Here is a 15,189-nt window from a genome sequence, read left to right as displayed (position 1 = left end):
TTCTTTTTGCTTTTGCTATGTTTTCACATCTAGACTCTGTATGAATGCTATATGCCTCCTGTTCATAATCCTGATGTCTTTTGGTCGATACATTTACATGTTGGGGCTACAGATTTGTGTTTAAAAAGACAGTAGAAATGGACAGATTCTATGATGCATCCATGTTATGCTGTGGAAAATCCACAAATAAAATTATTTTTTTTTTAAAAAACTATCAATACATGTAAATAATTGGTGTAAAATACAGTTCTTCATCTTTTCATGGTCATCAGATATGACCCATTTGGATGTTCAGAGGCTCCGTAGTTACCATGGAAACACCATCATCTTCTACAGCATTGATTCCCCAGTCAAACCCATGCAGTTGGATCAATGACAGTGGATGGACACACTGGGGTTATGTTCAGTTAATGATATCTTTGCTGAAAAAGTCACTTTTTTTTCATTTTTCTGTTTTGATATAATTAACTTTGAATTTATTCTTGGGTTTTCATGAACATCTACATGATCTGTGAATTAAATATAAGAAAATACATGATTTACATGAGTGTATTTTTTTATACACCAATGTTCATAAATATGCATGGTCCCTATTAAACCAATAAATACAATAAAAAATACATATGTGTACTATTGCTATGAAATGGAGACAGTTTATTCTTGATATGTATAATATTTTTGTGTTTTGTGCAGGCTTAATCAGAATTTATTTTGATATGTATAAGATTTGTTAAGTTACTTTGGGAGCTGACATGGGAATTTAGGTATATAAGTTGAACATCAATATGCTTTTCTTTTCTTTTTTATATGGTTTTTCCTTTTTGTATTGGTTTTAAACATTGATATTTGAAACAAACCAACAAACAAACAAGTATATGAAATTAAAGATCGGAAAATACATGATTTACAGTGAAACATGCAAAACACAGAGGATAATATTACAAACAAAACTGGTGATAAATCAGTTAAAAAAGGTAGAAATAGAGACACATTCATCTGGGAAGTGCCACTAAAGTACCACTGGGTCTTCATGGGTTAAGAAAACAGCAGACATCTGAGTAGAAAAGCTGCTTACGCTGCAGTTTTCTCGTCACTCACATTGGTAACAGTATGTTCGGCTTCGGCGGGTGCACGAGCAACGTGAGCACACGAGGCCTTGGTCCAGAACATGAGATGCATTTGGACAGATCAGGCCTCGTCCCTCTGCAGAAGACCATAAACACCATGGTTACAGTCAAAAGGCCTCTTAAAATAGTACACAACTCCAATACCGTCAGTTCTGTCTTAACAGAACAACATGTGCTCCACACATTCATAGAAAACCCTGCAGTTCCTTATGAACAATTTCTAATAACAAACCAATTGATTGATTCCACTTTAACTTATTAAGACACATTCATTTTAACCCATAAAGACCCAGTACTACTTTAACGGCAGTTCACAAATGAATTTTAATCTTTCTTAAGTGATTCATCACCATTTATTATAATATTATCCTCTATATTTTGCATTTTTCACTATAAATCATGTACTTTCCTATGTTTAATTCCCTATGTTTTATTTAAATATTCATGAAAACTCAAAGTTATTTCAAAGGTTATTATATCAAAACAGTCAAAATTGAAGAAAAGTGGGTTTTTCAGCAAAATATATCAATAACTGAACATAACCCCAGTGTGTCCATCTACTGTCACTGATCCAACTCCATGGGTTTGACTGGGGAATCAATGCTGTAGAAGATGACGGTGTTTCCGTGGTAACTACGGAGCCTCTGAACGTCCAAATGGGTCATATCTGATGACCATGAAATGATAAACTTACACCAATTATTTTCATGTATTGACAGGATTAGTGGCTCAACAGGTATTTACCAGTTTAGACCAGTGGATGCTTTTGGTCGCCAGTGGAGGTTTGGGTTTTTATGGGTTTAATAATTTAGCGATTTAAGACTTTTTGGCATCGTCATTGTCTTTGAAATCCTTTGATAGATTCTTCACCCCTATAACCTTTGACCCCTTGGTGACTCCTCCTTCTGTCTTCAGACGGTTTCTGCAGGGTCAGGACCAGCAGTACTATTCCAGCTTTCAAAGCCTTGCACTCAGCTGTTTGTAAAAATCCAATAAAAGCTGCATATTTGACAGATCAGATCCAGTTCTATAAGTGTGCATCTCACTGTGCAGGCAGATTTCCTGTTGGACTGGAGTGGTAAGCAATTTTGCAGCCGGTGGGAATCAACTTTATCACGCAAGAGTTTTATTGTATTTGTACAAAATAATCAAATCAAATCGAATAGAGCTGAACTATCACCCAGAGTAACACCAGGAGCACCCTACAGAGTGGACTTCAAAGGTGGAGATGAAGGAACAGCTGCTCTGGACACTTCTCATGATGATGCCTTCAGTTAAAGGAATGTGTGCATTAAATCAACACAAAGGCCAGGGAACTAAATGGAAACTGAAACACAGCTCAGCATGACTGCACCGGCCGAACTGTCCAACACTGACACAGACACTAAAAGCTGTTGTTCATTTATCTAATTAATCCTTACTACAGATTAGGAATGGAATCATATGAAAATTTCATATCACGGTTCTTGTGACCAAAATGATCAGGGTTATCATTATTGTCGTGGTATTTATACATATACACACACTGAAATACTGCAACCAAGTTGTATTTTGGAAAAAAAAACAACCCACAAACAAATGAAACAAATAAAGTAACAAACAATGTACTTCCTGTTGCAGAAACATTCAAATATTAACATGTAAACATCAAACATACACATGTGCACTAAAGATGGAACCGTATGGACACTGTCTGAGCATTTTACAGATCAGCTTTGAGTGGTTTGAGTTTCTTTTTCAGAGAGAGAGAGAGAGAGAGAGAGAGAGAGAGAGAGAGAGAGATAGATAGATGCTTCTCCAGTAGATGTGCAGTACCATTAGTTTTCAAAGTGCGGTAATCACACACGGTTATCATGATCATTAGAATTTAAACGGTGATACTAACCATCAGGAATTTTCCCGCGGTTTATCGTTATACCACTAATCACTATATCCCTACTAGGGACGTAAACAATTAATCGACTATCAATCGTCGATAAGAATTTGCTTGATTAAATTATTAATTGTCGGTTAATTGCCCCTTTCCATGGTGTGGACAGTAGGGGGTGCCACTGCCCAACCAGGGCATCTGTGCTGAAGTCTGGCTCCATTGTGTCAGGTACTTTTCTGCTGACCCTCAAATTGCACAAATATAACTCGCGCATAAAAATGTACTGAATGGAAAAACGACAATTTCGCCAAAAGTTTCATTTTTCCATTAAAAGGCTTTGCGAGGGCAAAAGGTGGTATTTCGGGCATAACGCAAATGGTGTATCACACAAAACTGTAAAGGAAAGAGCTTTGTTCCATACTAGAGTCAGGTGAAGTTAAAAAAACCGATGTTGACGTACGTTAAAACAAGTGAAGAAGAAGAAACGTGTGGGTATGTGTGGACACTAGGGCTGTGTTTCAGCAAGAATCTGGCGATGCAATACCAATCACAATACTAGGATCACAATATGATATATCACAATATATCATGATACTGTTATAAAGGCGGTTTTGTGTTTGTTTCTTTTTTTTTGAAGATTATTTCCTGGAAAATTTTAATTCCAGCAGAAATCTGCACAAATACTAAACACATTTTTATTTGATCCAACAGGATGTGATGTTCTATCACAGAATGTTTCTAATTCTCCTAGTTTCCAAAGGAACTCCCATCTGCCTCTCAGACAGAAAAAAGTGCTTTTAGGAGGATTCGAAGAACCATTATTTAATAAAACAGTGTTCAATAATAATAAATAAGGTATAAACAATTAAGAAAAACAAAAACAAAAAAAAGAACCTCCACAATATCTGCATTTGAATAAATACCTAAAATATTGATACGGTACTTTTGAATATCGATACAGTGCTGTGAAATGAAATATCACGATATATTGCAGAACTGATACTTTCTAACAGCCCTAATGGACACACCAGGAAACCACATCATTTTTTAATTTAGTGCGAGACAGAGGGGTAATATACAATAATAATGAATATATGTGTAAATCAACACCATATTTATGTTGGTCGTCATGTTTATGGAATGACTTCTCGTGTCATCTGACGATAATAAAGAAACAAATCATCACATTTGTGATTTAATGGACAAACCAACATTACACACTTCTGTTTTTTCAACATTTACTAAATATCGGTAAAGTTTTGCGTAGATGTCCAATGGAAAAGAGACTAGAGCTGCAAGGTCAGAAAAGCCCGTTTCTTCTAAACTGCCTCTTTTCAGATCCATTTATTTTATTGAATTTAGTTTATTTAGTTGTACTCCATAAATGTCATTGTCTGTACTGTATCCCTAATAGTACAATAAATCAATCATTAAGGAATATAACATGCTTTTTTCATGAAGTATAGAAACAGTATAATATGATCTAATATATAATATAACAAAAAGTTTATACTTCTTCCTACTAATTTTCGACCATGCAAAATTCACACTCGCACGTACTTGAAGATCGATTCTGTTCATTTAAATGTTCTTTGGTTTTTGTCTTATTTTGCTTTGTTTTGTTTTATTTTGTTTCTTTGCATATTTGAAATAAATTAAATAAATATTTAGCTCTTTTTCTTATAGACTCTATTTAAAGACAAATTCAGGTTCTTAGGAAAATCGCCGCTTATCAATGAATCGTTAATCGATCGATAAGGTCAACCAACTAATGATTAATGGATTAACTGATCATTTGCATCCCTAATCCTTACCCTATAAGTTTCACAATCAGAGGTCAGAGAAAACAGTACAACTACTATTCACTTGCCAATAAAGTCTGAGCTGGATTTGAAACTTCCCTTTGTCACCAAATCCCACTGAGTATTAAAACTGACTGGTCCTAGAAGTGTCGGTCTGTTTTCAACAGGTTCTTTTCCTGCGCAGGTGCTGGATCGTTTTTGTTGTCTACCTCGTCTTCGTTAGCAACTTCTTCAAACACTGTCTTCTACAAAACTACTCGGATTCATTTCAAATATTAGCTTCACTGGGACAATGTCTACAAAGCGTCTAAAAATTTGGATTTCTGATTTTTTGGCGATTTTTTTAAATATTAAAAATGTGCCTTTAGTTAGAATGGGTCATATTTTGATGGTTGGAATCTTCTCAGAAACTACTGGTTGGATTAATTTCAAATTTTATTTGCATCTTCCTTGGGACAATATCTATAAAGTCTGTTCACAGTTTTGAGAAATTTTGATTTTTGTATTTTTGATGAATTTCTGAAATATTGCAAGTTTGCCTTTACTTGTAATGGGCCATATTGTAATGGATTATAACATGGAAATGGTTCGAGATATCATATAGTTCCTATTGAGCACTGATAGAAGTCTTAAAGGACTTTCATTTAATTAGTTGAGTTCTCCTCTTGTGACAGTACCACCCACTTCTACTGGGAAAGTGATGTGCATCCAGACCACAGGACTGGAACATCGAACAGAACCTGACCACCTCACACACTCAACTGGGGAGGCCTTCTACACTGCTCCTGTTGTTTATGTTGTGAACACTGAGCGCATTAAAATGAGACTGAGCCAACACAGAAAATAAAATTTGTTCTGTAGTCGTAATTAGGGCTGTGTGTCGACAAGAATCTGGCGATACGATACAAATCACAATACTAGGATCGCAATACGATATATCACGATATATCATCATACTGTTAAAAAGGCAATTTTTTATTTGTTTCTTTTTCTAAATTATTTCCTTGAATAATTGAATTACACTAGAAATCTGCACAAATCCTAAACACATTTGTATTTGATCCCAACAGGATCAAATGTTCTATCAGCAAATGTTCCAACTGTGTTCAAACTGAAATTCTGTTTTCCAGACATTCCAGTTTCAGATCCTGTTCAAATGTTCAGATTCTATTAGTTCACAACTAACATCAGAACAGGATTTGAGTTCAATCCCAACAAAGGAACCAACATTATTGAATAAAAGAGTGTGAAAGAAGAATAAATAAAATGAAAACAAAAAATGAAAATGAACCTCCACAATATCTGCATTTGAATAAATACCTACAAATATCCATACAGTACTGTTTAATATCGATACAGTACTGTGAAATGAAATATCACGATATATTGCAGAACCCATATTTTCTTCCAGCCCTCGTCATAATCCATAGTCATTTTCTGAACCAATATTGAAAATGTTTGAAGATGAATGACATGTATCTTCAAAATGACACCACTCTTCCATAACGTCTTCTTCTGTTGGGTTCTGTAATTTGGCTTAAGCGTCTGGTTCCAACCAGCTCTATACTTTATGTGTCTTGAGATAACTTTTGTAATGATTTGGGGCTATAAATAAAATTGGATTGATTGATTGATTATCTGCAGACCTTTATTTTGGTATTTCACAGACTTGTTTTTCCTCTTCTTACGCGACAAAACACACTTTCTTTGCTGAACAGCGTTCGTTTGAGACGTGAGTCGTCATAAGTTGTTGAGTCAATGACTGATGGTGTTTTTAACCTCCTGTCAGCACTCCATCTGCCCACATGGAGGAGTTTGTCCATCAGTGTTGTCATGGGATCAGCAGAATATAAAGTACAAAGTCAGAGGTGGATCTACTGTGACTGATCAGAACATTTAGACTGAGCGACAGAAAAACAAAGTGTCCTCAGGCTATTTCACTAAGGATCTTGTTTTGTACAGTATTTGTTTGTTTATGACAAACTCTCCTGCTCTCCTGTCTTTTCAAATGTTGGTACAGATCATATTTTCTTAATTCTAATTGGTGAGTTTGACCCATAAAGACCCAAACATTCACCAGTGACCAAAACCATCTACTGATGTAAAATGTTTCATCCCTGTTGATCCACTAATCCGATCAATACATGTCAATAATTGGTGTAAAATACAGTTATTTATCTTTTCATGGTCATCAGATATGACCCATTTGGATGTTCAGAGGCTCCATAGTTACCATGGAAACACTGTCATCTTCTACAACATTGATTCTCCAGTCAAACCAGTGGAGTTGGATCAGTGACAGTGGATGGACACACTGGGTTTTACGTTCAGATAATGACAGATTTGACTGAACAAGTCAGTTTTTGTCAGTTTTCTATGTTTAATAACGCTTCAGTTTATTCAGAGCTTTTATGAACAGCTACATGATCAGTACATTAAATATGGGCAAATACCTGATTTTCACTGGAAAATGCAAAATACAGAGGATTAGTTCCTTATAAATGGTGACAAATCACTTAAGAAAAGTTAAATATAGAGGGAAAAAAATCATTTTGGAATTACCACAAAAGCAGCACTGGGTCTTTATGGGTTAAATAAAGATGCTAGCTAATGTTAGCCAGCGTTTCTTTACTCAGACTCATATTCATACTGATGATGTTATTCATTTTTTGTCTTTGAATCCACTGGATCTGATCTGCATTACCTTATATTGTTACATAATACAGGATTAGTACACTGATGCTCCCAGGGTCCACTACACAAAATGGAATTAAAATCCAGATGGCATCCATCGCACAATAACCTTAGTTTGCCGGTGGCTGTTTCCATTGATGATTCCACACTGGATAAACAAGCTGCCTACCTCCAAATCGATAGCAGTGATTATCATTTTGTGTAGTCCTGCAGTGACTACAAGTGCACCTAGGCTAAATAAAACAGATTGTTTTATAATACTGGCTGTTCCCCATAAATATTTGAGCACTTTTGGAAGACACAGCACTTCCCACAAACTGACGATGATGAGGACGGTGAAGAGGAAAAGAAGAAGGACTGAAAACCCGTCTGTCTATTAAGAAAAATAGACCGGTGCTGTTTGGGCCGCTTCAGAAACACCCATAAAACGCTTTGTTTAATTGTTAAGTGTGTTCCCTGCAGCAATTCACAGGCATGGAAGCCTGCTCGTGAATAATTCAGCACCCAAGGTCACAGCGCTAAAACCTTTCTCCTTTTCTGTCTTGAACACAGAGTTTGTTGTGACACCTCCCTGACTCCACAGCAAAGCACAACACCAGGCTTCAGTCCACTGCTACAGGCGTGCACCAAACAACTTCTAAAAAGAATCATCTGAACTGGATCATCTAAACATGACAAAAGCTGATACTGGTGTGAACACAAAGCCCTGAGCGCTGGCTGTGAGTCATTCCTCATGTCTGTGCACCAGTATCTGTGCATTCAGATGAATATGAAAGGGTTACAGTGTGCTCAAATAAATGTCTTTTCAAAGATGCACGTGGAGATGCACGCCAAAGAGAAAGCAGACCGCAGTCCCAGATATCGGCCTCCTCTGGAACTGAACCCAGTGAGTCCTGCACAGAACGGAGCCCAGGTGAGGGGGAACAACATCCCCTCCTCTCTGCATTACGACTGTTTGTAGTTTTAATGACAAAGCCTCTGGAAGCCCCTCATACAAAGCACAAACACTTCAGGAGCAAAACCACGACTGAGGATTTAAACAAACAAAAACACCTGAGTTGACACCAGTAATCCACAGTGTTTAGAGAAAACAGGGGTTTGTACTTGGCTTTGTGACTTAAAGCTGGGGTCTGAGGCCGGTCCCATCTGCCTGGTGAATTAGTGATGGTCTGCATAATGCACAAGGTGCGCAGCTGACTGCTGAGAGGGGAGGAGGGAGCCGCTGTGCATGCAGGCCTCCAGCAGGAGGCTGATGGAAGCCTGTTTTCAACAGCATCATTCAGCCATCATCCGTCTGCACCACTCCTCCAAAGCCCACAGCCACACAAGCAGAACAGTGAAGAAAAAACAAGTGTGCTCTCTTACAGGGAGTCTGCTCAGATGTGTGGACATGTTCTCAGCAGACATGTATAAAACATGGTTTCACTGAAGTCAGGTTCCATGAGCAGACACTGAAGCCTGCACAAAGAGCCCCGGCAGAGGAGGAGGGTTCTGAATGCACTCCCAAGGATGAACACTGGAGCTACGGCAGGATGTGTGTGGACTGGGATGGACATGACTGAGGCTTGTCATGGAACGCCATCATGAAATCCCGCACCGTGCGCCCGCTGCTTATAAAACATCATGCGCGTCGGTGCACGCGCTTAAACGGACCGGACTTTGATTTGTTTTCATCCCGTGTCCCTTTTCCTACAGTGGACTTCATTAACCTTCCCTTTCCGATCAATATTCCTCCCTCCACCCTCCAGGAGCAGCTGAGCTCCAGCTGCACCCACATCCGTGCTAAACCCGGCCCGGCCCAGGCCTTACCATTCCGTGCCAGCTGATGACGACCCGCTCCGGTGACAGTCCTGTTCAAAACATCCTGACGGGAAACACTGCGGTGCTCACAAAGGCTGACAAATGGAACGGTCATAAAAAGATGGCGAAGGTGGGGCTGGAGAGAAGGAAAAAAATAAAAGAGTAAGAAAAAGGCGATGAGGAAAAGAAAAAAAAAAGCAGAGGTGGACGGAACCGAGCTTTGGCGGATGCTGAATCACTGGCCCAGCTCACCAGCACCCCGCAACCATTGTGCTGCAAGATGCTGCCTGGACCATTGTGGATGTACCAGAGAGAGAGAGGGGGGGGGGGGTGTAGGGAATATGTTACCATGGCAACCGAAAAAGGAGCACGTCTGACGTCAAAGCACGAATGGGGAGGGAGAGAGAGAGAGGGAGAGAGAGAAAGAGAGGGAGGGGACTGATGGAGACTGTATCCGAAGGGGAGGGGCGTGTAGGAGCATCCCTGATCCTCTGATCCATCCTGGATGGTCCCAGCAGTGTGATCCACAGGAAGCAGACTGAGCCCACATAGTACGGCTGAGGTCTGACTGGCACATCTGACCACACTGCAGTACAGGAGGCCCGAATACACAGCTTTTCCAAGTAATACACAAAGAAAGAAATACAATAACCAGAAGTAGAAAAGCACTCAGAGAGCACAGACCTCTGCTAAGGCAGATCTGCACCCCCCACCCCATCACCACCAAAATTTAATCATTTCTTCCTTGTGCCAGAATCAACATTTCCTGAAAATTTCATGAAAATCCATCCTTAACTTTTTGAGTTATCCTGTTAACAAACAAACAAACAAACAAACAAACAAACAAACCCTGGCAAAAACAGAACCTCCTTGGCAGTGGTAACCAGATAGAAACATATATAAACCAAACAGAATAATATATAAACCAGATACAAACACATGTACATTTTAAATGTGTGGGAAATGGGATTTTCAGTGTTCAGTGTAAATGTCCACAGAGTCCACATTCCACAGTGGATGTGGACAATTTAGTTCCACATACAAGAGATTGTTCTAAGCTACAGGTGGATCCAACTGGAGGAGAATCGGAGTCGTTTGGAATTTTGGATGAATTTTGGAAGATGTCTCAGTGATGACAGATGGAAAACTGTAGATGTTGTGACCTTGCTGTGACCTTGAACTTTGTCCTACTGGGACCAAAATGGACTGGGTTGGTCCCAGGGCCTAGGCCTATCTGTGGGGAAGATCTGGGAAAGATGGGTGGAAGAGTTTTACACTAAAGATGAGAACAAACAAACAAGCAAACACACACACACACACACACAAACAAACACACACACAAAGCAAAGTGATCATAATACCTCCTGGTGGAGGTAAAAATAAATAAAGAAAATGTAACCACAGAAAGTAAGAGTATAATGTCCAAACAAGAACCCATGCATTAGATCACAGGTCCCAAACATGCGTCCTGAGGGCCAAAACTGGCACGTCGAAGGGTCCAATCCAGCCCATGGGATGAATTTGCAACTAGAAAAGCACTCGGAGAGCGCAGACCTCCGCTAAGGCAGATCAGTCCCCCACCCCACCCCCTGATCTCCACCAAAATTTAATCATTTGTTCCTTGTGCCAGAATCAACATTTACTGGAAATTTCATGAAAATCCATCCATAACTTTTTGAGTTATCTTGCTAACAAACAAACAAACAAACAGACAAACAAACAAACAAACCCTGGCAAAAACCGAACCTCCTTGGCAGAGGTATAAACTCCACAGTCCAGGCTGTGGAACTCATGTTAGTGTGGGTTCCACATCCAGACCAATCTGATCTACAGTCCAATAAGAACAGCAGAAGAACCCACACAGAAGAAGCACTGCAGATTTACTACTGGGTTGGATGGGGAAAAAAAACAAAAATACACTATACCTATAAATAATGACAACTTCAAATGTTTGTCTTTGTTTTAGTGCAAAAAATCACATTAAATTGTGAAACTCTTTCCATTTCCAAACTCTCCTGTACCAATAAAATGTGACTAACCTGAACAAATGTGTCCAACCTGAAATGTCTGTATTAAATTCAGTCCAGTTTGAACTCTTTTCTTCCTGTTCCTCAGTGTTTAGTGTCTTTGGAGATCTGATCCAGAATGCACATGGACTAATGAGAAGTGGAGGAAGAAGACTGAGAAAATTACACTGATTTATCTGAAGAAATGTCCGTTTTTTCAGGTTATTCACATGTTTTTGTCTGGGTCATTTATAAAAGTAAGTATTTTCATCATTTAATGGGTTGTTTTGCACTGAAACACAGACATAAATCGTCAGTTGTCATTATTTCCAGGTTCTTCTGTTCTTATTTGACTGGTCCAGCCCACTGCGGATCAGATCAGACTGAATGTGGAACCTGAACTAAAATGAGTTTGAGAGCCCTGCATTAGATTTTTTTCAACATACTTTTCACTGTAAATTTGCAGTAATTCACTGTATTAAGTAGCTAGTGTATTTTTTGTTTGTTTGTTTCTCACAATGAGAAACTGTAAATCTGCAGTTCTTCACTAAACTCTTGTAAACTAGTGCATGGACCAGCTGTAGACCCTCTGACCCAGTCCATTCCTTTACTTGACTTTCTTGGTAAATTCCACTGGGATTTTCAGTTGAATAACCTCTCAGCTGGCATGTCCGTTTCTGCATAGGAAATTTGACACCATGGCAGACTTACTCTAAGAACAGATGTCTGTTTCTTCTTTTTTTAAACAGAGGACTTGTATGTAATGTGTGTATGTAAAATTTCATGCTTTTCCATTGTTGATTTTTCACACATGGTGTAGAAATGTGCTTAGTTGTCTGATGTAAAGTATCTCTCCAAGTGAAAAAATAAAATTATTACAAAAAAAAGAAAAGAAATTTGACACCATGGCAATGTGGCCCTATTGTTTATCTGTTGCTAGGTAACCCACTTCAATGATGATTCTATGATTCTGGGCATAGCAATGTGATTGTAAGGCTATTGTATTCCAAAATGACTAATATCTCCCAAAATACTGGTCCCATCCACTTGCCGTTTTCGCTAGTCTGTTCCTTTACCATCAGTATGACAAACTGCAGCAGTCAGCGCTGCACAGATTTACTGTGATGCCCAAGACACACACACAGAGTCCACTTCCCTTCTTTTATATACATGTCGACCATCATCATCATCATCATCATCATCATCAGAAGAGGAAGAAGAAGAAGAAGAAGAAGAAGAAGACACTTTACTGTCCTTGTAAATCCCATTGTCAGTCCTGGTCAGACACACGTTTCCTCCAGTTCCGGCACCAGCAGTGACACAGTAACGTTGTGTAGTCTGATTACCTGGGCTGTGATGGACTGGTCACTGGGCCTGTGCAGCAGACACCTGTCTAAGATGACACATTTATGATGGAACAGAAGACAGAGGCAGGCAGAAGAACTCTGAAGTGCACAGGGATGTGGGCTCCTTTGTGCTCAGCTCCAGTCAAAGCTGACTGACCGGTGTCTGACAGCGCAGATGGACAATGACCAAATCAAACAGCGAAAGCAGCTCAGGAGTTTTTTCAGGCAAAAAAGTGGAATATTGTGCAAATTAGACACCGGATCTACGCCCAATCAAACATGCGTTTAATTTGCTCAAGACCAAACTAAAGGCAGACAGAGTCAGGGCGGGAGGAGGTCATGTCTTCGATCCCTATAGACGCTACAACCACAGCAGATACTTCTACACCTGCATTAGACTTTCCACTGAGGCTGCAGACCAGCTGCTGGACTCAGTCATATGGCTGCCAAAGTTCTCATAAGCATACTTTCATTTCAGAGGGAGTTTTTTTTTTTTTTTTTCAGACTAAGGGACACATTTCAAAGGAGGTGAAAATAAGCTCCAGGAAAGTTCTAATGCTCCCCATCTGGAGCCAAAGGCTAAAGCTGTCAGTCAGTGAAGCGCATGCCTTCAGCTTACAGGTGCCCCATATTTGCAGACTGCCAGGACAGGCACATCCACTCTGTCAAGGCTCCACTGAAAACCGCCCTTGAGGCTCAGACCTTCAGTGATGTGGCTGTATTAAGAAGAGTGCAGACAGTAATAGAAGCTAGAAGAAATCCCTAAATTCAGATACCTGTAGTTACACTTCATAGGATATTACTTTAACCAGATACTGTCACAAAATAACTAGACAAAACAATAGCAGATACAAAAACACACCAAATATTTCATTAGACCACTTTTACCTCTGAATATAGAATGTATTCACCAGGAAGTTGTTTAAGGCTTACAATGCTGGTATGGTATGTGTCTTTATTTAGGCAGGACAGCGCACATTAATGAACACATTTATACTTTCCATTTCAGTAGAAACATGTACATGTATGAGTTAGCGCCAATGCTAATTTTCATCCGCGGTCCCACTCAATAAATAACAGAGATCTGTGCAAAACCAAACCAAACCAAACAGTGTAAGAAGTGCAGTTCAATACACTACAGTACATGTCAAGGACTAAAATAAACATTTCCTACTTAAAGGACACTACAGTTCAACACCTTCCATTACAGTACAAAATGACAGTTGTGCCTACGCGTCAGAGATTCAAATAAACATTAAATACCTCCTTAAAGTGCTCGTGTTCATATGTTTGGTTGTTTCTTAGGCGTACTTTAATCTGGCTTTTGAAAGCAGCATACATTACCTAATGCTGATATAATGTCCCATTCGTTTCCATCCATAGTTGCATTCAGTTTTGGCCGAGCTCTTGTGTTGAAAACAGAGGTCAGACCACTGGAGCGTCTTCATCACAAAGATTCTCAAAGGGATTCAGGTCTGAAGTATGTGACGGCCAATCCACGTGTGAAAATACCCTCATACTCCTGAACCACTCAATTCACTATTGAATCCTGATGACAGTGGTGGAATGTAACAAAGTAAAAGTACTTAGTTACTGTACTTAAGTAATTTTTTTTATGTGTCTGTACTTTACTTAAGTAAATTTATGGAGGAGTACTTTTTTTTCTTTTACTTCACAACATTTTAGAGTGGGTATCTGTACTTTTTACTCCACTACTTTTCAAACTGTGTTTGCGTTACACGCTACTTTCGTTTTCTTCTTCTTTTTGTAAACTGATTGTTTTACCATGTGCATCACTGTAATCAAGTTGCAGAGGTACAGCTGGACTGATCTTCTCTCCCAAAAGAGTGCGACTCAATAAAAAAAAAAAAACTTTGAAAATCAACTCCTTTTGAAGTTGAATCCTAAATACTGGTAATATTCAGCTTTAGACATGTCTGGCCTGTTGGGTTGAGTACTGTGCCAGAAGATTCTCCCACAGCTCGTTCTGTGTCTGTTTACACTGCTCAGTACTAAAGAAGGTGAGCAGTCACTTATAATGCTGGTTCTTTCTTTGTATATTCACCAAATGTTCAGTTCCATCATTTTTATTCAGTATTTACTTTATTAAGCATAATGGTTGAATCTGGATCAAATACTTGTACTTTTTACTTTTTAAGTACATTTTAAAATGAGTACTTTTGTACTTTTACTTAAGTAGGTTTTTCCTTGGATCCAACATTTTTTGCCCCCTCAGCTCAAACACTCAGTTTATTTAAGTCCAGGTTACAGACCCACCTGTTCTCAGCTGCATTTGAATAGAGTTTGGATTCTTTTAAGATGAAAGTTTTTATCTGTTTTATCTGTTTATCTGATTTTTGTTGTTGTTGTTTGTTTGTTTCTCTCATGCCTATACTTTTTATCGCTTCTGCTGTAAAAGGCTTTTAATGTTTTATGTAAAGCACTCTGAATTGTCTTGTACATGAAATGTGCTGTAGAAATAAACTTGCCTTGCCTGTATTTGTACTTTTACTTGAGTAAAAAACGTGAGTCCTTCATCCACCC

The 15,189-nt window shown here is 38.9% G+C and overlaps 1 protein-coding gene across 1 annotated transcript in view; it reads right to left on the bottom strand.

The window, feature by feature from the left end:
- The window catches only part of mapk10 (mitogen-activated protein kinase 10), a 94,734-nt gene extending 85,120 nt beyond the window's left edge, over positions 1-9,614 (bottom strand). The window contains 1 exon segment of the mRNA XM_030148615.1: positions 9,303-9,614. Within this exon segment, the coding sequence (XP_030004475.1) occupies positions 9,303-9,305 (3 nt within the window). The 5' untranslated portion in view covers positions 9,306-9,614.
- Positions 9,615-15,189: the final 5,575 nt, after the last annotated feature.

This window comes from Sphaeramia orbicularis, chromosome 12 (assembly GCF_902148855.1).
Source record: "Sphaeramia orbicularis chromosome 12, fSphaOr1.1, whole genome shotgun sequence".
Taxonomy (NCBI): Eukaryota; Metazoa; Chordata; class Actinopteri; order Kurtiformes; family Apogonidae; genus Sphaeramia; species Sphaeramia orbicularis.
Note: the sequence above shows the minus strand (reverse complement) of the source record. Positions and strands in the feature narration are given on the sequence as shown.